The 27519-nt window shown below is 43.3% G+C and overlaps 1 protein-coding gene across 3 annotated transcripts in view; it reads left to right on the forward strand.

Annotated features, from left to right (window-relative positions):
- Window positions 1-26331, forward strand: part of abcc1 (ATP-binding cassette, sub-family C (CFTR/MRP), member 1) — a 51625-nt gene extending 25294 nt beyond the window's left edge. The window contains exons 12-32 of one of the 3 annotated variants that reach the window (XR_004895780.1): window positions 352-555; window positions 1021-1167; window positions 3407-3494; window positions 4638-4707; window positions 5382-5508; window positions 6286-6462; window positions 7930-8097; window positions 10196-10370; window positions 10619-10679; window positions 11045-11171; window positions 11588-11795; window positions 12449-12759; window positions 13519-13718; window positions 13872-13998; window positions 16247-16348; window positions 18049-18195; window positions 19584-19742; window positions 20025-20191; window positions 21417-21611; window positions 22264-22480; window positions 25093-26331. Coding sequence is in view for 2 of the 3 variants with exons in the window: in XM_035994910.1 (XP_035850803.1) it covers window positions 352-555; window positions 1021-1167; window positions 3407-3494; window positions 4638-4707; window positions 5382-5508; window positions 6286-6462; window positions 7930-8097; window positions 10196-10370; window positions 10619-10679; window positions 11045-11171; window positions 11588-11795; window positions 12449-12759; window positions 13519-13718; window positions 13872-13998; window positions 16247-16348; window positions 18049-18195; window positions 19584-19742; window positions 20025-20191; window positions 21417-21611; window positions 22264-22371; window position 22519 (3069 nt within the window). In the remaining variant the exon portion in view is untranslated. Of the gene's footprint in view, window positions 1-351; window positions 556-1020; window positions 1168-3406; window positions 3495-4637; window positions 4708-5381; window positions 5509-6285; window positions 6463-7929; window positions 8098-10195; window positions 10371-10618; window positions 10680-11044; window positions 11172-11587; window positions 11796-12448; window positions 12760-13518; window positions 13719-13871; window positions 13999-16246; window positions 16349-18048; window positions 18196-19583; window positions 19743-20024; window positions 20192-21416; window positions 21612-22263; window positions 23073-25092 lie in introns of those variants that run through there. The other 2 variants (XM_035994910.1, XM_031292535.2) reach the window with 2 other exon arrangements.
- The last annotated feature ends 1188 nt before the right edge of the window (window positions 26332-27519 follow it).

Raw genomic sequence — 27519 nt, forward strand, 5'->3', positions numbered from 1 at the left:
CTACTACTTCATCATATTACTGCACCATGTTGAAACCACAGATGGCCACAGACACGCATTGTTACACAAATCTTCACTTTCCTTCCCTTGAAGCTGTACAAAACGTGATCACTGCTTCCACCTGTTGGCCTTTCACAGCCTTTCTAATGTTGAGATGGCTCCCAGGCCTGTGGATGGTGTCGAGTCGTGTGTTCAGCGAGAGCACATGTTCTTTTCATCAATACACACATACAGGCCCTACTCAACCAAGATGCTAGCACCGGGGATGCACAGCTAACCTTGTGTCAGTCTGGAGCACTGTGTTCTTATGCCGTTTGTCTTTTAAATCTGTTGTGCACGCGTGTTGAGCAGGTGGCTCAGATGAAGAGTAAAGACAACCGCATTAAGCTGATGAATGAGATGCTGAACGGCATCAAGGTGCTCAAGCTGTACGCCTGGGAGCTGGCCTTCAAGGACAAGGTGTCGGAAATCCGCGAGAGTGAGCTGCGGGTCCTGAAGAAGGCCGCCTACCTCGGGGCAGTGTCCACCTTCACCTGGATCTGTGCACCGTTCCTGGTCAGTCCAACACCGCATCATGTAGTTTAGCTAGTCCAGACAGCCAAGCCAACACCAGCACCCATACACACTGGACAACATGACGGAATCACAAGATCCAATCCGACTTCATTTATAGCACATTTTAAAAACAACAGAGTCGAGCCAAAGCTCTGCACAGTCGAGAGGCAAAAAAGGGTCACAATAATACCTAAAATAATAAATAAATACATAAAAACACAGGGGCTATATACACAGATATACACAGCGAGAAACAATAAAGCCACAGATAAGGAAAACTCTCATGCTGGATTAAAAGGGAATGAGTATAAATGAGTGTTTAGACGTGATGAAGGGGCAGCTCGTTCAGCTGAGAAAACGTGTCTAAAATTCCAAACAAGCTGCACTTCATTTGTAGGGATAATGATCCAGATCTCTCTCTGTGTCTGTTCTGTGTGTCCCCCCCCCCGCTGGCTCGCTGCACAGGTTGCCCTGTCCACGTTCTCCGTGTTCGTGCTGATTGACGAGCATAACGTGCTGGATGCCCAGAAGGCCTTTGTGTCGCTGGCGCTCTTCAACATCCTGCGCTTTCCTCTCAACATGCTGCCAATGGTCATCAGTAGCATGGTGCAGGTTGGTGTGTTCGGCACTCACTCGCTCACTCACTCACTCACTCACTCACTCACACTCAGCTGTCTCCGTGGATCCACTTGTCTAGCATTGTCTTTATTGTTTGATTTTGAATTAGTAAGGAATGAGGTATGGAGAAGTCCAGTGTTTGACTTCAGTCATAGAATTCAGCTGTCAGATTTAAAAAAAAAAAAAAAAAAAAAAAAAAAGCTTTAGAAGGTTTAGATATATCTGTCTCTGAGATGATTGTGTCCAACCCAACCCAGTTGATTTGAATGGAATAGACTTTGCAATGTGAATTGACAATGTGTTTAGTGTTCAGTAATCCGATTTCTCCCTTGCTCCCGCCTCTGACCTTATTTTCGAACCATGGCTCACTGGTCATAAGTGTAATAGAGTATTTCGGACTGACCGTGCAGAGTGATGATAGGTTTTGTATGTAGCAGGGGTCTTCAACTATTGGGCCTATTTCTAATGTAGTGATTTTAAACATTTGAAATGTAGCATTTCAGTTACAATGTCCTAATCCGAGGCCCGAATCCAACCTCCCATTTTAAGTCCCAACAATGAAGTGAGAACGTTTTTCAAAAAACGTAACACCTTCTGGGCCGAAAAACAATGATGTCATCAGTTCCAGTCAGGATTTTGTCCCACGGCTCCTGTTACCATCCTAAATGACATCCACGTAAACAGAGAGTGGAAAAGTTTCAGTCTCGGTATTATTAATAGTATTATTATGCATTGCATTCACCACTGTCGGCCGCAACATATTACAGGACAGACTGGATAACTGGGTCGGACTTTGGACAACATTGTGTCGATCAGTAATTACACATCTAAGCATACAAAAGTGACATGACGTGAAGGGTCCAGGCATCGACACACTTCCACTAGTGCAGATTGTACATAATAACTAAATATATATATTATATATATATATATATATATATTTATTTTTTTTTTTTTAAAGATTATTTTTTGGGGCTTTTCCCTTTATTCGACAGTGACAGTGGATAGACAGGAAAGGGGGAGAGAAAGAGAGGGGATGACATGCAGCAAAGGGCCGCAGGTCGGATTCGAACCCGGGCCGCTGCAAAGGACTCAGCCGACATGGGGCGCACGCTCTTACTGGGTGAGCCAGAGGCCGCCCCAACAACTAAATATCTTAGCATAATTATGCAAACGAGTCGACACACAGATTTACATATCAATAACACTGGTGGCTATGGTTCCATACAGGAGTTAAGTGCATTCAACGAATCAATATTTGGGGCGCCTGGGTAGCTCACCTTGTAAGAGCGCGCGCGCCCATATATAGAGGTGTACTCCTCGACACAGCGGCCGCAGGTTGGACTCCGACTCATTCCCCCTATAGCCTACATATTCCTGAATTCGGGTACATTTTATGAAATAAAAAATAAGGTTATTGTCTACCGGTGGACATGAAATATAAGGTGAGAGATGTAACCTTAGTAAAACATTATTTGTTTAGGTCACATGTGTCAAAGTCAAGGCCCGCGGGCCAAATCCGGCCCATCGCAAACTTTGATCCGGCCCACATATCAATTCAGGTTCACAATAACTTTTTGCCTGCCTTGTTTTTGTCGCTTTTTCCGACAGTCTTGGCGTTTTTTTCGACATTTTTGCCACTATTTTCGACATTTTGTGGGCTTTTTTCAACCTTATTTACCCTTTTTTTTTTTTTTTTTTTTTTTCAAAACAATTGCCATTTTTGTGGCGCTTTTTCCGTAATTTGTTACGCTATTTCTGACATTTCTGTGCTATTTTCACCGTTTTTCATTGTCAATAAACTGTCTGGCCCTTGATGTGATTCTCTTTTTCCAGTGTGGCCTTTAGAGAATTTGAGTTTGACACTCCCGGTTTAGGTTCCCACTTTTCACTGATTGTGTTAATTGTTTTGCAGTCTACACTGCATTCAGTAAAATATTATTTGGAGGCGTATCCATAAACCTTATTTTAAAATGAATTCAAATTATAAGAGCGATTCATTTCATCATTCTTTTCGTTTACATTGGAGCCATTATTTCCATGTGATCTTTTCATTTGATCCTTAATTGTGAAGCACTATGAGCTACATACTGTAGATTACTCATTGATCATCCTTCTCATAAGGATGACTGACAAATTGCGGCGCCGCTGTTCTGTTGGAGAACCTTGGCAGCTACAGAAGAGTTTTAACATCTGGCCGCTGGTGATTTCCTCCCTCTGTGTCCATCTTCAGGCCAGTGTTTCCTTGAAGCGGCTCAGAGTGTTTCTTTCCCACGAGGAGCTGCAGGAGGACAGTGTCGAGCACAAAGCAGTAGCAGGCTGTACGTTTTTATGCCCTCCTCTCTCTCTCTCTCTCTCTCTCTCTCTCTCTCTCTCTCTCTCTCTCTCTCGCTCTCTCTCTCTCTCTCTCTCTCTCTCTCTCTCTCGCTCTCTCTCTCTCTCTTTCTCTTTCCCAGTTGTACATTTTCACATGTTGTGTAGATCCTCTTTCATAGATAGATAGATAGATAGATAGATAGATAGATAGACTTTATTAATCCCAAGTTGGGAAATTACTCTGTTACAAGTGGCAAGTTACAGGGACATACACACATAGTTACTCACACACATACAGAACATACAAGAAGCAACACATAAGATAAAAAAAAAAAAATAAGATAACAAAAGATCAAAATGCCAGAAGAACTACTGAAAAAAAAAAATACTTAGAGGGATGAAAAAGAATGTACATGTATATACAAGTGTAGAATAAAATGTACAACCTACATACATAGTATATATAACTAAATAAAATATGTATAATATTAAATATGAAGTAAACCGTGTGCAAGTAGCATAATAGTGTGATATTGTAATGTGTGAGGTAATGAGAGAGTTATCTCACACTCAGCTGTGAACTGTTGTACAGTTTTATCGATTGTAGCAGGAATGATTTTTTTTTTTTTTTTGCAGCGGTCCGTGTAACATCGAAGCTGTCCGAGCCTCTTAGAGAAGGTCAGGGTTTCCCCCAGTGTGTTGTAAGTTGCCCCCCCACCAGGCCTAAGCCATTGGGGGGGACGTTTAAATTTAAACTGCAGTTACAGTGGGGCGGCTCGTTTGGAAACGTAGGCGTAGTCCTATTTTCTAATCTCCAGTTAGCTTTTAGCTCTGACTTGATGTTAATTAATTGATTAAGTTACATCCATTATTTTGTATCACTGAAACTATTGGGCTGTAATTAATGCTGCCGTCAGTCTGTGACGGGCCCCAGCCGGGCCCTCGTTGAAAAAAGACACTTGCCACCGAGCCTAACAACTTTTCTGGGGGGAACTCTGAAGGTGCTCCTCTGTTGGACCAGTGTGGGGTGGAGAAGGTGGTCGGGGTTTTCCGTGATAGATAACAGTTTGTTCAGTGAACAAACATGTATGTATATGGTTTTATTACACATACAGTATATGAATATCCCTCTTCTCTCTTCCTCCCAGCTACACACAGTATCTCCATAGTGGATGGAGTTTTCAGCTGGTCCAGAGCTGAACCCCCGGCACTCAGCAGGTACGTGTCATCTTTCCTCACGATGCATCACTGCGTTTACATTTGAGATGGTCATATACCATTTTTTTTGCTTCCCGATACAGATTCTAATACCTGAACTTGCATATCGGCCGATACCGTGTACCGATCTGATGCCAGTGTGTCCTGTTTTAACAGCTGTTTACTACTATCCCTGTATTGATGTGATCGGCCTGGCTCGGCGTTAACCTTTTGTGAAACATGAACAAACGCAAACGATAAACGCCAACTTTCTTTTATCATAATGGAAAAAGAACCTAAATAAACTAATTTTAATGTGGATTTTCTTCAAGGCTAAATTACGTGGTATCAGATCAGCGCATAAAGTCCAGTACTCACCGATACCAGCATTTTAGGCAGAATTGGAAGCTTTTCAGATACTGGTATCGGTATCGGAAGATCTCTAGATCTTAAAACAATACTCCTGAGCTATATGTAAAACAGAAAGAGTTGCTATTGTTCCTCTTGTCCATACTGACATTCCTTCCTAAAGAAGTTTGAAATGCAAGTATTGGGGTTACAAGTAGTAACGCCAACTATTTATAAATGTACAAACAATACATATTGGCTTTTAAGTAAGTAATCAATTCTTTATTAAGTAATGGTTGTGTGGTACCTGGCAGTGAGTGGAGTTGCGTGTCCCTGTGTGTCTGCAGGCTGAATGTGTGCATCCCAGAAGGCTCTCTGGTGGCTGTGGTGGGACACGTGGGCTCGGGGAAGTCCTCGCTGCTCTCCGCCCTGCTCGGAGAAATGGAAAAACTGGAAGGAAGCGTGGCTGTCAAGGTGGCTGCTCTCGCTCTCTCTCTCTCACACACACACACACACACACACACACACACACACACACACACACACACACACACACACTCCAACCTCTGTCTGCTGCTTTTCCAAACCACAGCCAAGAGATTTACAGGGCCTAAAGCAGCACAGGTCCTGGACAACTGGTATTCCATTACAGTTCTTCTTTATAAGGTGCTCTGTATAGAGCTCAACAGTATGGTTCCAGAAGTAAAAATCCCATTTAATTTTCTCCATAACGATTTAGATGATCAGCTATAAAGTCTAAACCAGGGGTCTTCAGCGATTTTTAAGCCAAGGACCCCTAAACTAAAAGAGAGCTGGAGCAGGGACCCCCTACTATATATATTGTGTAAAATATGGCAAAAAGGCATATTAAACTGGGCCTACAATAACATGTGGGCAGCCTAAAGCCTTTATACATATCTTTTTTTGTGCATAGAATACTAAGCTATTAAAATATTTATTGGTATGATTTTATAAATTATGTTTGAATGTTAAACAATACATGTGGCACAGTGAATCCTCAGGATGAACTGGATCTGTGCATGGCTACCTTACCTATAGGCCAGTTAGCCTATCATCAATGTTTGTTTTTTTTCACAAATAGACTGATTTATATTTGCTAATAATATGTTAAAGCAGAGGGGTTCTTCCTCTGGGGAGCAGGATTGTGCTTTGTCTGACTGCTCATCATCATCAACTACAGAATGCCATGGGCATTTACGCGTGTGTGTGCTGGTGTATGTCACCCTGCAGGGTTCGGTGGCCTACGTTTCCCAGCAGGCCTGGATCCAGAACTCCACCCTGAAAGACAACATCCTGTTTGGTCAGGAGAGGAGGGAGGCCTGGTACCAGCGTGTGGTGGAGGCCTGTGCCCTGCAGCCGGACCTGGAGATCCTTCCTGCCGGAGACGAGACGGAGATCGGCGAGAAGGTATCCAGTCAGGATCACACACATCTGTTTATCTGCAGAGGGGCACACATGGAGGCTATCTGCATCCAAAGACTGTGGTGGGATGGAGAGGTCGGGCCTGTCTGAGTGTCCACAATACTTCACATCTTGAGGTCATATGCACTCTATGAAAGCTCATAGAGTGCATAGTTTATTGTACACAGTTTAATTTGGCACTGAACTTTTTCAAATACAAGTTTATGTTTAAGTTTCTCTTTAAGACCTTTCTGTTTAACCAGAAACAGCTCTGAGGTCGCTAGCGCTGAAGGCGCTGACACACCAACCCAATTATAGGCCGTCGGACAGTCTGGCGAGGTCAGTGACTCGAGTCTGTTCGGTGTGTTCCGTACCGTCGTCAGTCGGAAGAGCCGTCAGCCTTCATTTGGCCCGATATGACGTGTTGAATTGGAAAGCAGGCAGTCGGACTCAGTGGCCAATCTGATTGGTGGAGCGCTAACCCGGAAATGACGAGCGGGATGAGCGTGACAAACGCCTCTCAAAATCTGACGAAAATCTTTTAAACTGACCTTTGTCGATCTGAAATGAAGACAGATTCAGCAACTGCATGGCTTATTTCTCGCTTAAAATGTTTTCAGAAACACGTTTCGGTGAACTATTTTCGTAAAATACGAGATCGTATTCCGAACGAGCCGCCATTATGGCCTGGCTTTGAAATCCGGGAGAAACCAGACCCACGTGACGCGTTCGTCCAATCAGCTGCCGGTTTTCATTTTTTGGGCGACAATACAGATTAGCGCCGCCTGCTGTTATGGAGACGTATTACGTCTTGCGCACGTGCAGGACGTACGCTCAAGTCGGCGTCGCTTTGGTGTGTTCCGAGGCACTTTTTGGACCAACTCGGGGAGCCAGTCAGTCCGACTGCCTTTTCTGCCGACAGTCGGCCGTCGGGTTGGTGTGTCAGAGCCTTAAACCCACCAGACAAAAAACAGTACTTTTAGCACGTATAGAGCCAGCATATTTGCGATCTCTCTTAATACTGGACCAATTTCAAAGATTGTTGTTCCCATCAGTCACTTAGATACAAAAACATAGGAACATAGTGTCTAGGTCGAAGAAAACAGTAGTTACCCTTTAAATAACATTTTCAAAGCAGGACTTTTACTCGTAACAGAGTATTTTCACAGTGTGGTATTAGTACCTTTACTTAAGTAAAGGATCTGAATACTTCTTTCACCACTGCCCGAGACAACCTGCCTCAGCCTCTCTGTTTCAACCCTTAAAGGAGAAGCCTCAGGGCTTTGTCTAAGTCGTCGATTGAGCTTCCTACGATCTCTTCTTACCTCCGTTATGGACTTCAGAGACAATTTTATGAAATGCTTGCTGACTACACTTTTAAAAACACACATAGACACAAAACAAGGCACAACAGTCTTTAAATGGCATGGTACCCTTGCCTTGTTTCACTCTGTGTCTGTCTCTTCTGTTCAGGGAGTGAATCTGTCTGGAGGTCAGAAGCAGAGGGTGAGCCTGGCCAGGGCGGTCTATTGTGACCGTGCGGTCTACCTGCTGGATGACCCGCTGTCTGCCGTCGATGCTCATGTAGGAAAACATATCTTTGATCAAGTCATCGGCCCTCAGGGCCTGCTGAAGGACAAGGTGTGTATGATCTCAAGCCTATCCAGCCTGAAGCACCTTAACAGCTCCTATTTTCACGTTGCTGCTTCTTGCTCATCATTCACACTGATTAATGTTGTGGCAATAGGCAGGTATACAGTAGGGGTGGGGGAAAAAATCGATACAGCATAGTATCGCAATATTTTCCCTGGCAATACTGTATCGATACACAGACGCCAAGTATCGATCTTTTATTATATATGTGTTGGTCAGTTTTGTCTGCTTGACAATCACATTTTGCAGCAATACAATTGAAGTGAGAAGAACAGAGAAATTTATCTTTTTAGGTAAAATAGATGTTGACAAAGTTTCCTTTTGGGGACATCATTTGAAATTGGGAAAAATTTGAAGTTGGGAAAAAGGTAATGAATTGCAATATATTGCAGAATATGTTTAAAATCGCAATAATATCGTATCGTGACATAAGTATCGTGATGATATCGGATCGTAAGGCCTCTGGTGATTCCCACCCCTAGTATACAGTAGTATGAACATAACTCTGAAAATGCACAACTTGAAAAATATGGATGTCTGCAATATGACAGCTATGTAATAACACAATTTATAGAAAGCTATCTCATTATCATCCAACATCAGAGAAATGGAAGTGTTAGGATGAAGACCCCCTGATTAAATGTTTAGAACTGCCACAGCCTGAGTGAGACTCAGGCCCACTGGGATATTTGCCAGATTCCAGATAATAAGAACAAATATGAATTACATAAGATTATGTTATGGTCTGATGTAGAGCCCTGCGCGGGACTCTTTTCTTAATCCCGCTCCTGCCCGCTCTGTTCATGTCAAAGTCCTTGTTGATTGGATCCCTCAGGTCGCCGTAGGAGAAAGGGGGCGGGGCCCAGTGCCCCGGGAAAGAAGTGAGAGAGAGAGAGGGAGAGAGAGAGGGAGCAGAGGAGTGTTAATAAAGCGTTTGGCTGGTGTTGAACTGGATGCGTCCGTGTGCATTGCTGATTTTCTTATGAAACCTAGCTAGGCGTAGCTAACAGTCGTTTACAGCACTGACCAGGAGCAGCGCTCCTAAATCCCGGGACCCGCTGTCTATCTTGGACCGCCCACTCCCAACCGCAGCCCCTCTTAAAACCGCCTGCTCCCGTGAGATTTGTGATGGGTCCCGCGGGATCCCAATCCTAATGCAGTGCTCTAGTGTGATGTGTTTGAAATCAGATGTCCCGTGTGCCCGGATAGCTCAGTTGGCAGAACGGGCGCCCCATGTATAAAGGTTTACTCCTCGACGCAGCGGGCCCAGGTTCGACTCCGACCTGCGGCCCTTTGCTGTATGTCATCCCCCTCTCTCTCCCCTTTCATTTCTTCAGCTGTCCTGTCAAATAAAAGGCCTAAAAATGCCCACAAAAAAAAAAGAAATCAGATGTCCCAAACTTCTGTCATAATTAACCTAATCACACAATACCCATCATCTGTAACTATTGTATCATTTTTTCTTTTTATATTTAACAATTAACCTCATAAGGGGAGGCTAAAATAGCATGACACAAAACCTTCCCCCATTGCTGGTCCCCCTCCCCATTCTTCACTTTGGTACAGTCCCTCAGTGTGTTTATATACAGTATATCTTAGTCTTGCATGTCCAGACCTTCCTCCACAGCGCTGCGGGGGAGGGTCTGGCTAGTCCGCACAGCATTCTGGAATGGGAGAAAAATGTGCTCTGCTTTTATTGGCATTTCTTTAAACCAATCAAAATTGTCTTAAGCGTAGCAAAATAGCCTCAGGAAGGAACTTGTTTTGGTGGAACATGTGTACGTTCAAAGGTTGTTTTAGTCGTGCAACAGAAAACTCAGATTGGACAGATAGTCTAGCTAGCTGTCTGGATTTACCCTGCAGAGATCTGAGGAGCAGACCTTCCTCCACGGCGCGGTGTAGGAAGGTCTGGCAATGCAAGACTAGGTTGTTGATATCTGTGTGTGGTAATACAGTTTTGAAGGTTTTTAAATGATTGTGTTAGTGCTGACATGGAATGGATACAGTAATGATTTACTGAATTTAAAATGGTACAGGAATGCCCTTTTTACACACTTGCATGTTAAATGAGTGTGGATGCGTGCAGACTCGTGTGCTGGTGACCCATGGGCTGAGCTACCTGCCCCAGGCCGACCTGATCCTGGTCCTGGTGGAGGGCCAGATCACGGAGATGGGCTCCTACCAGCATGTCGTGGCCACCCAGGGAGCCTTCGCCGAGTTTCTGCGGACATACGCTGCCGTGGAGCAGACTGACAACAACAGTGAGACAGGCACGCTGCACTTTAGACTGACATATGCATTGTGGCTGTACATTTAAATATGGAACTTTTTTTATGTTCCTTTGTCACAACAAGGAGTGGTTGTTCATTGCAAATGCTGAGAATGAGGAAATGTGCTCCATGGACATTAACAATGTTTTGCATCTTTGTTTGCTGCAGTCGATCTAAATTGAGATAATGTTTAAGGATCAGTCATGTTATCATATTTTTTGTTTCCTTCCTACATGTAGAACCTGTGCCAAAGAGTGGAACCAAAGGAATAGAGAACGGCAGTGCAACTGCTCTTGCTGGGTGAGTAAAACTGAACAGCAATGGAGCTCTCTGGCACAGAGGGAAAAAAAAAAAAAAAAAAAGGGCTGTCAAAATAACGCGTTAATTTCGATTAATTAATCTGAGAAAAAATAACGCGTTAAAAGGCACCGTTAATTATGTATGTGATTAATTTCGATTAATTAATTACAGAGTATGTAATTAATTAGATAAAAAAATTTAATCGATTGACAGCCCTAAAATATATATATATATATATATATATATATATATAACTACTTCAGCTCAGGTGGGAAAGCGACCGCATCTCCGAGGTTTTTGGTATGAGTTTACCTAAATATTTATTTCACCATGTTTGTGTGTTTCTTTGCTCCATGTGTAAGCAGCAGTCCGGGTGTCAGCAGTGTGTCCAAACTGCCCCAGACGGCTGAGGAGAACAAGGTGCTGAGCAAGAAAGCCAAGGACCCTGAGGTGGGCAAGCTGATGGAGGCTGATAAGGCCAGCACTGGACAGGTAAGCAGAGGCTTGACATGTTCAAGCCACATCCCAGCAGCCAAATGATCCTCATCTATCTGTGATGGTCCCAACCCCAGCCACATCCAGCTAGGGCTGGCTACCCAATTCAATGCTTCGTTGGCACAGACCTATTGCCTCTTTAGTGTCGAGTATCGAAAAATTCCTCGTCATTCAATCCCCAATTTCAATACCTAAGGAGTAAATCTCATCAGCGTCAGTGAGCCAATCAGCATGCAGCATGCTTCTACCAATATCTAATAATGTCTGTGATTGGCTGTCGATTTGTGCCGTAATGTTGTAATTTGTTATCGTAAAAAAATATCGTTTAGGGACTAGTATAAAAGGCAAGGTATTGGTATGGTATAGAACATTTTTAAACGCTACCCAGCCCTAATCCCCGCTGTTTTCCCCAGGTCAAGCTGTCTGTGTTCTGGGCGTATCTGAAAGCCATCGGAGTGCTTCTGTCCTGCATCAGTCTGCTGCTGTTCATCGGCCATCACATGGCCTCGCTGTTCTCCAACTACTGGCTGAGCCTGTGGACCGACGACCCCGTGGTCAACGGCACTCAGCCCGACAGAATGATGAGACTCGGGGTGTACGGGGCTCTCGGCCTGTCCCAGGGTAAGGGGGGTAGTCCCATATTTGTGCTTGAAATAGCTACATTTCTAAATACTTCAATTCAATTGTATGGGGATGGTGCAGAGGATATGACGTGCCTATGGTGTATGGCCTATGGAGACCTGGGTTCGATTCCCACTGCGATACATCAGCCAATGTGTCCCTTGAGCAAGACACTTAACCCCTAGTTGCTCCAGAGGCGTACGACTTCTGACATACAGTATATAGCAAACTGTATGTCGCTTTGGATAAAAGCGTCAGCTAAATGACCTGTAATGTAATTTCATTTATAGTGTCAAATCATAACAGAAGTTATCTCAGGACACTTTACAGATAGAGTAGGTCTAGACCACACTCTATAATTTATAAAGACCCAACTGCGTTAAACTCCTCCTTGGCTTGTTTACCATGCTTTGTGGGTGTGACTTTTTTGCCATGTCATCCCAATTCATATCTATACAACCAATGTGTTAGAATAAATTGTTCATAGAGCACAACATTGCTTCCAAGAGCACAACGTTCTACATAGATCTAGCCTTTTAAATAAAAATATAATGTAGAAAAGTGTTCTTCCAGGGGTCCCGAGGTCCACCCACCACGGTCTCACCGCTGCAGCATGTCCAAATGATCTTACCCAGGTCTCTGCTGTGTTGTAGGTGTGGCTGTCTTTGGCTACTCCCTGTCCACGTCCATCGGGGGCATCCTGGCGTCCCGCTGCCTCCACCAGTCCATGCTGTATGACGTCCTGCGCTCACCCATGTCCTTTTTTGAGCGAACCCCCAGCGGCAACCTGGTCAACCGCTTCGCCAAGGAGATGGATACCATTGACTCCGTGATCCCCAGCATTATTAAGATGTTCATGGGCTCGATGTTAAACGTGTTGGGTGCTTGTGTTATCATCCTGATCGCCACACCGCTGTTAGCTATCATCATTCCTGTGCTCGGCCTGCTTTACTTTTTTGTGCAGGTTAGTTGGAAATGTTTGGATGGTAAAACCTTCCTTTCATACATGTTGGTCCCATAAACATGGGGGGGGGGGGCCTATGTGTAAAAACGTCTTCGTCCTACAGTGTTCATCTGATAAGGATGTAAACATCCCTTTAAAAAGTGTCATTGTCCTACCACCTCTGGCTGCACTATATTTAAAGAGCCCCTATTATACTCCCTTTCAGCATCATATTTGTACTCTTGGGGTCTTACTAGAATAGGTTTACATGCTTTGATGTTCAAAAAACATATTATGTTTCTCATACTGCCCTTTGCTGCAGCTCCTCTGCCTGAAACACTCTGTCTGAGCTCTTGGCCCCGCCTTCCTGAAAAGCCCAGTCTACTCTGATTGGTCAGCTGGCCGACTCTGTTGTGATTGGCCGACCAAATTCAAACAAGCCACTGGGCGGGCTGCGCTTGCTCAGGCAGCACCTATGGGCAGCACAGATGAAAAACTGGGTTGGCTTTCTCAATCCATGACATCACTAATGGAAGAATTTCAAACAGGAATGTGGGCGAGCCGTTTCAGGCAGTTGAGAAAAAGTGCTGTCTGTGGGAGAGAAAGCTCAGTTTGGAGTGAAATTAGTTTTTTTTTTGTTTTTTTTTACTTTATATGTACATCTATTACATACACACACAAAACTCTATAACACACTAAAAGAATGGAAAAAAGCCTAATAGGGGCTCTTTAATTGATGTGAATGAAGTAGTCAGACGTCTCTGTCCTTCCTCTGTCCAGAGGTTTTATGTGGCGTCATCTCGCCAGCTGAAGCGCCTGGAGTCAGTCAGCCGTTCACCCATCTACACCCACTTCAACGAAACGCTGCTGGGCACCTCCGTCATTCGAGCCTTCGGTGAACAGGAGCGCTTCATCCGAGAGAGTGACCAGCGGGTGGACCACAACCAGAAGGCCTACTACCCCAGCATAGTAGCAAACAGGTTAGGGACCCTTTTACTACTCACTCTTAGATTTGAGCAGATTTTTAAGAGTTCATTTGATCACTTCAAATAATCCTCAGATTGTGTTGCATGTGCCACTTTGTTCCTTAGTTGCAATGGTTTTCTTTTGTCACTGAATGTGTGTCTGTGTAGGTGGCTGGCTGTCCGCCTGGAGTTTGTAGGAAACTGCATTGTGTCATTTGCTGCTTTGTTCGCCGTCATAGCCAGAGAGAGCCTGAGTCCAGGCATCATGGGGCTGTCTATCTCCTATGCCCTTCAGGTAACCACTCATACTCCAGCTCACATCTTCTTCAGGGGCACACACAAGGTTAGAAACCTGTTCTATAGGATGCTTTGACATGGGCTTTTTAATGTAATTGCATAATTAAAGCAATACCAAAGATGGAGGTGAACGGCCCTTCTGCATTCGCTTTGCGGCTCTCTACCGGCTATAACCGCACTATGCCAGTTTGCCAGATCGGCTAGTTTGAATGAGAACGGTAATGGACAATTCCGCTTCCAACCTGTAGGGGGACCGAAGAGAAAAAGTGCTTTGGTGTTGCTTTAAGTATATAAATCACTTTCTTGACCTTTTACCAGCTCAGCACTCACTTGGACTTTCAGCTAAATGCAGGATAGGAGGAACCTCTGAAACTGATGTGTGCTACCAATAACTAAAGAATTCCACTCCGTCACTTCAGAGTCAGTTCACTACATGGAGTTTAGCCTAACTGCCCCATCAACAAAGTTCATCGGTCAAAAGTGACATTATATGTTGCAAAAGCCTGTATGATTTCAGTTATGAAAAATCTATGTCATCTTTTTTTTTTTTTTGGTATTAATTCCTTAGTATTTCCAGTAGCAATTCATAACGGAAAATTATTCAGTAAGGTCTGTTGATTAATGATAGTAATTGGGATTTTTTTGCTCCTGTCCCATTATTACTCACTGTGAGATCATTTTTCACTCTATCTGCAAGTCTGGCATCTCAGATTAAAGGTGCAGTAGACTTATAAAACTAACTTTCTGTCATATTTGCTGAAACTGACCCTATGTTCCAGTAGAACTACATGAAGCAGGTCATGTAAAAAAAAAAAATCCGGCTCCTCTGGCACCACCTACAGACTCGTGCGATTTGCAAAAATCCACAGCTCCCTGTTCAGATGCACCAATCAGGGCCAGCGTGGGTGTCTAATTATGTGTCAATCACTGCTCATGCACATGTATTTCATAGCATCCTCCCCCTTCCCCACGCACGAGCTGCCCTTCCCCCCCAATTCACACGCGCTCTATCGTGCACAGCTCTCCCTTGTGGGGGGGAGGGCTTAGGAGACCGTTTTGGGCTTTAGCAGAAAGGGGGGAGGGATTTAGAAGTTGTCGATGTTAAAAAGTTTTGGCTAAGTCCTGGATTTTCCCAATCCTACCTACAGCACCTTTAACTAGCACAACCATGGCCAGAAGTAGGAACAGCTCCTAAATGTCTTTTGAGCAGTATAACAAAGTTATAATGGCATAAAAAAAGGAAAAATGTAAGTTAAATTTATTTGCTAATTTATTTATTTTTAATAGAAAAACAGTTGAATCAGATTATACAATATTTACCTAAGGGAACACATGTATATACCATACAGTAAAAAATGAATTTGGGCTGTACATCATTCACACAAAGAATTATTTACAACACACTTAACACCAGTTTTGAAAAGTAACTAGGTACATTTACTTTAGTGTTGTACTTAAGTACAAATGTTGAGGTACTTTACTTTTTTTCTTTTCATGAGACTTTCTACTTCTACTCCACTACATTTCAGAGAGAAATATTGTACTTTTTACTCCACTACATTCATCTGACACTTTTAGTTACTAGTACTTTTACTTTTAATACTTTAACTACATTTTCCTGATGATACTTATATACTTTTACTTAACTAATATTTTCAATGAAGGACTTTTAATTGTAACAGAGTATTTTTTTACAGTGTGGTATTAGTACTTTTACTGAAGTAAAGGATCTGAATACCTTATCCACCACTGTTTACCACTAGGCTGTGCTGTTGTTTGGTGCTGAGGCTTGTAGTGTCAGTCACCGATTGGATGAATTTTCATCACATGACCATGCCTCAAAGTAAACAAAATGTTCATGTGCATGTTCTACCGAGATGCATTCAGGGACGGTCGGAATTTTCAGAATCCGACGAACAATTCGTTTTTGTTACAGCTTCTTTCTAGGGTAAGTGGTTTTTCTTTGGCGATCTTTTAAACAATACATGCTTTTTCGAACCTGCCGGCGGGTTTTGGGGTTAGGAGGGGTTAAAAGTCTTTAAGGATGCAATCTAAATTCTATTCACCTCCATTGTATTGGGGTGGAGAGAGACATCTCAAACCTGGACAAATGAAACCAAACTATGTGCACGGATAGATGCGACTAGTGGTAGGTGACGTGTTTTTACAACTTGTGAACTGTAATATGTATATATTAGAGTTTTTGTTCAGACTCTCTCCTTGGCTTCCCTGTGTCCCATGTGCAGCTGACTGCCTCTCTGACCTGGCTGGTGAGGATGTCCTCTGATGTGGAGACCAACATAGTGGCTGTGGAGAGAGTCAAGGAGTACAGTGACACGGAGAAAGAGGTACACCATAAACCAGAACAATTCCAGCTATTACATTGTTGTGGTTTTGGAGGGAGGATTTACTTTGCCCCAAATGTCTTCATGGTGCCGGAATGGGACATTTATAATTCAAACTACAGGAAACTGTATTTGCATTCCTGTTTTTTAGTATATATAGTATAAATAGGATATATGCATGATTTACTGTGCAAAGCATTCAATGTGACACACTTAAAATGCCAGAAAATGTATAGTGACTTCTCAGCGCAGTCCAGACTCCAGGGTGATCACACGATCACGATGATGACCTCAGAGCCGCACACAACAGCACATTCACATGCTGTACGTTGCTATGGCATCTCACAACATGGCACACAGTGTAAAGTTACTAGACACTTAATGTAGAATCGTGTTTTCTTCCATACGTATATGTAGGAATACATCTGATGTACTGGGTAAAGAATTTTAAGGTTACAGAAACCATTAAATAACAACTAGAAATCGCCAGTTTTGTCACGGAAGTCCACACCCGGGACAGTTTGGGCGTTTCAGTTAGATGCACACAAAAATCAATGACAACCATGGAAACAACAAAGCCTTGTGTTGTAGGTTGCTATGGCAACACACACACACACATTGCACACTGTGTAAAGGTAATTAAAGGTGCACTATGAGTTCCCGCATGGTCACTTCTGTTGACGTTCCAAGTCAATTTCAAACAAAACGGAGCAAGCTCGCCCCTCCCCCCATGTTTCCATAACTGTCATGACTAACTGACTGTCACTAAACCCCACCCCCTCCCCCAACCATCTTGTCAGTGATTGGCTGGAGTGATTTGTTGTATTTTGGTGCCTGTCCTGTGCCTCTAGTGTTAGTTTGACGTTTACGACCCCTGTGTTGTCTCCCGAGACCGGGCTTTTTCACAGAGTATTCAGGGGGCAGGCAGCTAGCGGATCATAGTGCACCTTTAAGTAACCTTACAGCCCTAACCTGTATATAAGACCCTAACAAACACTACAGAGCAGCTTCGCCAAGTTCACAACTCTCTTGGTATTTCTCAGTGTGGCTACGTTCAGAAGATTGTGGCGTTTCCCGCGCAGAAGTTCGAGTGAAGATAATGACCTTTATCTGAGTCCATCATGTTGTTTTAATCCTCCGTGTCCTCCTTGGTTACTAGCAACCGCGTGGAGGAGGGGTGGGGGCGGTGCGCGATCACGGAAGGCTTGTATCATGTGGACGCGCCAACAGTGTTGTTGTCATTACTTAGAATTCCTCATGGGAGAGACAGAAACTACGCACTATAGATTTAAAGTATTTATAATATTCCATACATATAATGATCTGCAAATGGAGTTTTATACGAAGTAATTGCGTTCTACTATGCCAAAAAAACAATGAAAAGTAGTTGATGGTGCCACTGTACACTGGCATAAGTAGATCAGATTAGCTCCACCTTGGTCAGCTAAACCTAGTGTTAAGGTTTACCTCATCATATATAAGAACAGAATTTAGCTAATTTTTCTTTATTTAAGGGAGATTTTAAATACAAGAGTTTTACTTGGAAGTATTTTTCCATGTTGTAGTAATACTTTTACTGAAGAGAAAGCTGTGGATACCACTGTTTCTCCACTCTTTCCAGCTCTATATCTGATACAAAACAGAGGCGTGGAGAGTGCAGGAGTGGGGTGTGGACTCGTTTACATGTATCCTCTGTCCTCCAGGCCGAGTGGAAGCACGAGCCCTCCAGCCTCCCCCCGGGGTGGCCCACGGACGGCTGCATCGACATCAGAGGCTTGGGCCTGCGCTACCGCCACGATCTGGATCTCGCCATCCGCAACATCACCATCAACATAAACAAAGGAGAGAAGGTCAGCCTTCACATCACTGCGTTGAAGCCAGGGGTCTACTTACACCAGTCTCTATGTTTGGGGGTGAACTGATGAGGGAGTGGGTGTGATGGTGTATGTGCCTTCCATCTGTGTTGATGTGTGTCTGTGTACAGTATGTGTGTCTGTGTACAGTATGCGTGTGTGTGCATACAGACAGTATATGTGTGTAGAGTACAATATATGTGTATACAGTACAGTTTGTGTGTACAGTATGTGTGTACAGTACAGTATTTGTGTGTACAGTATGTCTGTGTACAGTACGTGTGTGTTTACAGACAGTATGTGTGTAGAGTACAATATAGGTGTGTGTGTACAGTTTATGTGTGTACAGTATGTGTGTCTGTGTACAGTATGTGTGTACAGTATGTACACAGACAGTATATGTGTGTACTGTGTGTGTGTGTACAGTATGTGTGTAAAGTACAGTGTGTGTAGAGTATATGTGTAAAGTACAGTATGTGTGTACAGTATATGTGTGTAAAGTACAATATATGTGTGTGTACAGTACAGTTTGTGTGTACAGTATGTGTGTGTACAGTACGTGTGTGTGTTTACAGACAGTATATGTGTGTAGAGTACAATATAGGTGTGTGTGTACAGTTTATGTGTGTACAGTATGTGTGTCTGTGTACAGTATGTGGGTGTACAGTATGTGTATACAGACAGTATATGTGTGTACTGTGTGTGTGTACAGTATGTGTGTAAAGTACAGTGTATGTGTGTAGAGTATATGTGTAAAGTACAGTATGTGAGTACAGTATATGTGTGTAAAGTACAGTATATGTGTGTATAGTATGTGTCTGTGTACAGTATATGTGTGTATACAGACAGTATATGTGTGTAGAGTACAATATATGTGTGTGTACAGTACAGTTTATATGTGTACAGTATGTGTGCATAGTACAGTATTTGTCTGTACAGTATGTGTCTGTGTACAGTACATGTGTGTTTACAGACAGTATATGTGTGTAGAGTACAATATATGTGTGTGTGTGTACAGTTTATGTGTATATAGTATTTGTGTGTGTACAGTATGTGTGTCTGTGTACAGTATGTGTGTACAGTATGTGTATACAGACAGTATATGTGTGTACTGTGTGTGTGTACAGTATGTGTGTAAAGTACAGTGTATGTGTGTAGAGTATATGTGTAAAGTACAGTATATGTGTGTACAGTATGTGTGTGTAAAGTACAGTATCTGTGTGTGTAAAGTACAGTGTGTGTGTGTACGTGTGTGTACAGTGTGTGTGTAAAGTACAGTATATATGTGTACAGTATATGTGTGTGTGTGTGTGTGTGTGTGTGTGTGTGTAAAGTACAGTATATGTGTGTGTACAGTAACATTGGCTGCTCCATCTACCCATCAGGTGGGGATTGTGGGGCGTACTGGAGCGGGGAAATCCTCCCTGATGCTGGGGCTGTTCCGGATCATTGAGGCAGCTGAGGGCCACATCTTCATTGATGGGGTGGACATTGCTCAGCTGGGCCTCCATGAACTGCGTTCCAGAATCACCATCATACCACAGGTCAGTGCAGGGAGGCCGCACAGGGACATGGTGTAGAATGGCATCTGAATGTTCTGCCAGGGATGGAAATTAATACTAGCCCCCGGTAAACTGAGAAATGTTGTTAATGCTACTAGACACTCCACACGTAAAGTATGGCCCAGCTTTTTGTATTCTCAGACTGACAGAGTTTCAGGGGCACAGTTAACTTCTCCCGTGTTCGAGAACTCGGGATGACGTAACAGTTGGTCCCATGATGCGATGCACAGACATACGCCCCTCTCCCCTCTCCCCTCTCCTCAGGACCCAGTGCTGTTTTCAGGCTCTCTGAGGATGAACCTGGATCCTTTTGACAGCTACTCTGATGAGGCAGTATGGAGGGCTCTGGAGTATTCCCATCTCAAGAGCTTTGTGTCCGGCCTGCCAAACAAACTCAACCACGAGTGTAGTGAAGGAGGAGAGAACCTCAGGTATGACTGCTCTACATACAGCCGTGCAAACTACAAAATGCGATTGATGGATTATGAATTACATCCAACAATTATCTCATTCTCTGTTTGATTAAGAACGTTTACTGTTAAACAGAAAGAAAACACTGCCTCTATCAGTGACCGTCAACACTTCCTACACAGATATTTCAAAGTCAAAGCCTTATTACCTTTCCTGGGACACACTAGTAATGTGAAACATATGTAGAAGGTAATGAGTTTCATTGAGGTAGGAGTAGAAGCAAATTGAGTCTGGCCTTTATAAAGGCCCGGACACACCGAGCCCATAATCGGCCGTTGGACAGTCTGGCGAGGTCAGTGACTCAAATCTGTTCGGTGTGTCCCGTGCCGTCGTCCGTCCGAGGGGCCGTCGTCCTTCATTTTGGCCGATTTGACATGGACTGCCGGCAGTCGGACTCAAATGACCCATCTGATTGGTGGAGTGCTAACCCGGAAACGGGGAGCGGAATGAGCGTGACTAGAGTCTCTCAAAATCTGACGAAAATCTTTTAAACTGACCTTTGTCGATCTGAAATGAAGACAGATTCAGAAACTGCATGGCCTATTTCTCGCTTAAAATGTTTTCAGAAACACGTTTCGGTGAACTATTTTAGTACAATATGAGATCGTATTCTGAACAAGCCGCCATGATAGTCTGTCTTTGAATTTCCGGACAAACAAGACCCATGTGACGCGTTCGTCCAATCAGCTGCCGGCTTTAATTTTTGGGCGACAATACAATAGTGCCGTCTGCTGTTATGGAGACGTATTACTTCTCTTCGGTGTGTTCTGAGGCACTTTTTTGACCAACTCGGGGAGACTGATCAGTCCAACTGCCTTTTCTGCCTTCCAGAAGGTCTCCCATACCCTGGAATGAATCCTCCATAGTGTATGTCAAAATAAACCAGTATACAACTACAGAGGTGATATCTCCATCAGACAAGCTGAGCAATGCTTAACCTGCTCTGTAGCATTCATTCAGACTCCTGTACACACACTGCAAGCTTCCATCAGCACGTACACATGCTTCCGCAGGTGGACCGCCGCCGAGCGCTCCACCGGTCGGAAAAAAGCCAACTCCGAGAGAGGACCAGGGGCTGTCTGACCCGACCGTGGTTTGAAAACGTGACCAGCGAGGACTTGGACCTGAGCCCAGAGCGTGGCTCCGTGTGCCGATGTGCTGACGTCTTGTGTGTTTTCTCGGCAGTGTGGGTCAGCGCCAGCTGCTGTGCCTGGCCAGAGCTCTGCTGAGGAAGACCAAGATCCTGGTTCTAGACGAGGCCACAGCAGCCGTGGACATGGAGACAGACAACCTGATCCAGTCCACCATCCGCTCTCAGTTTGAGGACTGCACCGTCCTAACAATAGCTCACCGCCTCAACACCATCATGGACTACACCAGGTACCGTATGCTACACATGAACACACGCTATTACAGAATGCTTTACTATGTGAATGCCAATGTATTCAGTCTTGTATAAAGTACTTGAAAGCAATACTTTTTTTTGGTAAAAGTACAAGTATCTTACCAGAAAATGACTTTGGTAGAAGTTAAAGTCACCTTTTAGAATATTACTCTTAAAGTATCTGGTATTTACTGTACTTAAGTATCAAAAGTCATTCTATGATATCAAATGTACTTCATTTTTTAGAAGCAAAAGAAAAGAAAAACTTTGCTTATGAACAATAATGTGGCTTCCTTATAGTGAAGCATAACATTCACGGTTTTCACATATTCAAAGTCTGACATCAACAAAGAGAAAAACAGAACTTCATTTTTTTTTGTGAGGAAGAATCGTTCACTCCAACGTACAAAAACACTTCTTGCAAGTAACGAGTAACGAAGACGCTCAGGGGAAATGTATCGGCGTAAAAGTATACATTTTATTTAGCATATGTAGTGGAGTAAAAGTCATATGTATCACATCATGTAAAGATAATGAAATTGATTCAAAAGTCATCTGGAGATGTCACGCATTAGTGGGACACATCGCTGTGTTCGCACACGGGCTGCTCGTAGAGAGAGAATTTCATCGTTATTCTGGCCCCTCTAGGGTCCTGGTGTTGGACAAGGGAGAGATGGCAGAGTTTGACTCACCCTCCAACCTCATCGCTCAGAGAGGAGCCTTCTACAAGATGGCCAAGGACGCTGGGCTGGTGTGAAGCAGGCGGGGGGGGGGCCTCCCTTTGTTCAGCTGCTCCTCTGAGCCCCCGCCAGCTCCTCTGCTCTCCGCTGTGGACGTCCCAGTTACAGACTGAGACGCAGATACAGTAGGGGAAATGTTACGATTTAGAGTGTTTGACTATTTAAGCAAGTTCGTTGATGAAGAATGGCTCTGATTTGACCCGCTCCACCATCCACAGTCCTCATTTAACTCCCCAGTTGGATGGTGCCTGTTTCTTCCTGTTAGGCCAGATCAGGTCTATGTACCCCCCCCACTGTTTCTTCCCACTCCTTTCACCTTCTTTTACTGCCATTTCTGCCATGGACCAGGGGGTGACAGGTTCTAACAAAGGACATATTGTATACAGATTTATTTTGACACAGAGTTGTACCTGTGCTCGATCAAGGCAGGGGAGTTTTACATCTCCGCAGACAGAAGTCCGTGCAGTCTTGTCTCATATATAGTTCACTTCTGGTTGTGGTAACCAGTGCTGAGGTCAGGAGAGGACAAAAAGACCGTGTTCCTGTAAATACAAATCATATTGTGCCAAATACTGCCCTAAACTCGATTTGGGATGCTGCTTACGTGGACAGCGCATTCAAATGGACGTATGGGTGTTGTTATTGTCCAAACAGAGTAGTAAGCGCAACAATTGCTTTGTCCCAATTCCATACTACATATTAATTGTATACAGTACGCTCTGTATATCTCATCTTTTGCAGTAAGCTGTATTTTACAGTCAGTAGTCAAGAAATCAACATACTTAACAGGAAAATATACAATCTGTGGTCTGCACTCAGTTGGATGGATAAGGCTGTTGTATATTTTCTTAATCAAATGAAAAATTAAATTAAAGCTGCAAGCAGCGATGAACGGCCTACACCCCTTCCGGCGAGTCGCGTGGACTGGCGGGACGCCGGTTGATGCAGTTGTGGATTTCCTAACCATCTGACACTGCGCGCACAAGAAAGGGCTCCTACTCCACACTGACTGCGTGGCGTGAGCGTGTCAGCTGCGTGGCGTGTCCGTTTTTATTTCGGCTCCCATGTTAACAGGTTAGAGCTTGCACACTGCCGCGCCGAAAACGCGTGCATGCTAGAAATAGGACCGACGCCTATTTTTCACGTGACACGCAAGCGTGTTGGAAGCGTTTCCAGGCAAAATAGAATACAAAAATATGTTTATATGTCATTTTCACACGAATACATTTAATAAATGGCATTTTGATGTTTGGAAGTCTCTAGGTTTTGACATAAATGCCGATATAAATGTAATTTAAAAAAATAATAAATAATAATTATCGACTTTCAAATATTGCGCCCGTCAATACAGAACGAAATATTCTGTAGCCTATTTTGCCGTCAATACTGCCGACGTTGTCTTTGCTGTAATCAAGTCAGTATATATTTATGTTTATGGGAAACATACATGTGTACAGACAAGGCTAGCAGCAGCAGTGCCGCGTCAGACACGTTTCTGGTGTGCAAAGACATAGAAAACGCCATGCAGCTGACACGCAACAGAAACGCCACGCAGCCAGTGTGCAGGAGCCCTTAGATATAATTTTTTGGGTGGAGTGCGGGGCACTTGAAATGACTTATTGCTAATGTTTACCACTTCTCTGTCCACTATGTGGCACTAGAGAACGCACACTATACGTCATGTTGCTGTATATCAGGTGTAGACCACACCATGTACATTTCAGGTCAATCAGATGATCTTTGTCACACAAGGCTGACTTCCTGTGTCCAGCATGTGGCACTGTGACTCATTATGGGCATGTAGATGTATCCAGGTCTGGACACTTATCCATCCTGTGAGATTTGGGGCAGATTGGACAATCTAATCTAATCTAAAATCAACAGCTTCCTGTGTTATGATGAAACATGCAAATTGCCTGCCTCGCCGCGGCAAAATCGTTCCATGAAAATCCGAAAGCTTTGCAATTTGGCATCCTGAAAGTCTTGACATGCTGCTGACCCAATTTAAGAAAGATCTGTGGAGTCCCCTAGGAGGAGTTTTAAAATGTTTCATACCTGTAAAGGGCCTAAAATTGCATGTTGTCACATGACCTATGACATCATCGTTTGAGATGTCCAAAATTCCTTCGCAATTTAAGGTCACATCAGACGGAGGATTATACCAACCAAAAATGAAATTAAGAGCAATATGTGTAACAAATGTTGTGAATATGGGAGGAACTATGTCCAAATTAAGGCCTTCCACGCATTAGGGTGTGCTATGGAGCCCGCTAAACACGCATGGACCAAATCGCAAATGTAGTCTCGCTATGCTCACAGGTTTTGTTGTGTGCGCCAACTTCCTTGAGTTTTTGAGGCTTTTAAATCATCAAAAATGTAGCCAAAGGCTAAAACTAATAAGGGGGCGCTACAGAGCCACAATGCCATGCCCAAGCCCAAGTGATATATCAATCGAAATAATTACTAGTTTGAACATGGCTGCAAAATACAGAGTTTTGTGCATCCTAAAGTCCTCAAACGTGTTCGTAAAATAAAAAAATGAACGCACAAAATCCAAGATGGCTGACTTCCTGTCAGGCAAAAAAAAAAAATCTGAGAGCCTTAAAGAGCCCCTATTATGTTTATTTTTTCCCCCCGTCTTTTAATGCGTTATATAGTTTTTGGTGTACGTAATAGATGTATGACGTACAAAAAAACAGATTTCACTCCAAACTGAGCTTTCTCTTTCTCTCGACAGACAGCTCTTTTTCTCAACTGCCGTCGGGCTTTGCGCTGCCCTGCGCCGGGTGCAAGCTAGGGCCCTCAGTGTTTCAGGCAGAGGAGCTGCAGCAAAGGGTAGTATGAGAAACATAGTATGTTATTTGGACATCAAAGCATGTAAACCTATTATAGCAGACCCCAAGAGTACAAATATGATGCTGAAAAGGAGCATAACAGGGGCTCTTTAAGATGAAAGCAATGCTCCCCCCTAATTTTGTGAACATCAAAGGAATTTTATCCCAACCTCGATGTGTTTGGGGGCACCACAGAGGTCTGACAAGCGTGCCAATTTCCGTGAGTTTTTGAGCGTCCCAAGCCCCTCAAAAAAGCGATTGCGGAGCAGAAAATGATACTCATTAGGTTCCTCACACTTTCATGCTCGGGCCCCAAATATCCCCAGGCCTATCTGTAAAGCAGGTGTCCTAGAGCACAGCGAAGTGGACTCCAATCCATTTGAATTAGTAGGCAGTATGGAACTGGGACACAGCTCATGTTTTCACCTTTTAGCTAGCAAAGCTAGCTGATACTATATAGGGCACCGCACTCGGTGTGTTCAGTGTAATATAAGATCGTTAGAAGTGATTCTTCTGAGGGGGGGGGGAGTGTCATCAGCTGGATGTGTTGGGAGCAACAGCAGCTGGTTGGTCAGAAACATCAGTCAGGCTGATGATGTCACAGGCCCAGGCAGTGATGGTCTCTAACATTGAACATCAACCCATATATCATTACAAAACCGCAAACGCACAAACTCTGGGAATCTGTTGGATAGATTCCATTTGACTGTTACTTTACATGCAGCACTGACATGCAGCATATTTATTGTCTTTGTGTTCTTTGAGCAGCAGCTTTAAATGGATGTGTTCCTGCAAGCTGCTCTAAGTTAGGTTAGAGCTCTACACATGTAATAAATGAGATATTTTGATTATACAAAACCACTATTGTTCAGAGTTTTTTTTTTTTTTTTCAGGTGAACTCTAATGAAGTCACAGTGTACACAAAATGGACGTTATAATCTCTTTAGGTTCATTTTGTCTTATGTACACATAGCTTTTAAATTGTTTACAGCTGACATGACCTGACATTTGACGTGAAGCACTTTGACATTGTTCTGTAAAAGGTGCTATATTAAATAAAGATTCTTCTTAGCATTATAATTAGAATTATTACTATTATTATTATTACATGCTTCAAACAAATGGATGAATACCAACACTTATTAAAAGTTAAATAAATTCATATGTTTTCAAAGTCTCAATTCATGTATGACAGCAGTTTTCCGATTGTGTCTGTGATACAGTTCTTTGCATTGCTGTATTTGTGGGTTAGTAAGTTACTGTGTTATTTTAAGTGAAGAATAAGAATAAGGTACTTAATATACAGAGTTGCACATTAGAAACTCTGCTTAGAACCTTCAGGTTGCCTTGACAAACAGCAGAAATGAAATGTGTGTGTTTGGAAGAACACCAACTATAACTTGGTTATTAAAATAAATACTAGTGACTATCTGCTAGTATCCGGGCTAGCATTCTTCACACATACAGTCTTGAGCAGTTTTTGCTAGGAAGTTATTGTTCTGCACGGACATGACGAGATGTAAGTGCATCGAGCTAAAAAGCTAAAAAGTTGACTTGCGGTTGCCAGGAGGTGGCGCTATGACTATATGACTCAATATGGGCGTGTAGATGTTCTCAGGCCAGGACTCTTACCATGCACGTGAAATGTGAACGCAGATTGGACAATCTAGAGTCAAGGAACAACAGCTTCCTGTGTTATGGTGAAACATGCAAATTGCTCGCTCGCCACGGCTACATCGTTCTACAAAAACGGGTTTTGCAATTCGGCATCCCGAAAGTCTTGACGTACTGCTGACCCAATTCAAGAAAGATCAGTTGAGTCCAAGCGGGTAAGCTTTGCTTCAGAGCTCGAACCTTCTATGGCGCCATTTTGATGCTACCAAACGATCACCCCCCGTTAGCATTCCATTGACTTCCATTCATTTTGACGTCACTTTGACAGCAAATAACTTTACATCTGAAGCGTTTAAAGACTTTATTTGTCCATTGTTTATTTCTAAAGAAACACGACAATGTATAAAAGGCTCCATTACCTCGTATCTCACGTTATGGCTCCGTAGCAGACGTTTTTATAAAAATAGCGATTGTGTCATAACCATGCGACTTACTGTCGCACAGTAGAGAAATTACCGTAGTTAGTTAGTTAATTACTAATGTTAACTAGCATTTTAGTTAGAAATAATTAGCCTGTGCCTATGTTATCTCCTTACATATACCTACGCTCTCCGTCTCTGCTAGATTGGGAATGATTGAGATTTCTCTTGGCACAGCTACCAGAAGACTTCCAACTTTCAGACAGGTTGCTCACGTCACATCTACGTCGTCTCTCT

This window comes from Sander lucioperca, chromosome 2 (assembly GCF_008315115.2).
Source record: "Sander lucioperca isolate FBNREF2018 chromosome 2, SLUC_FBN_1.2, whole genome shotgun sequence".
Taxonomy (NCBI): domain Eukaryota; kingdom Metazoa; phylum Chordata; class Actinopteri; order Perciformes; family Percidae; genus Sander; species Sander lucioperca.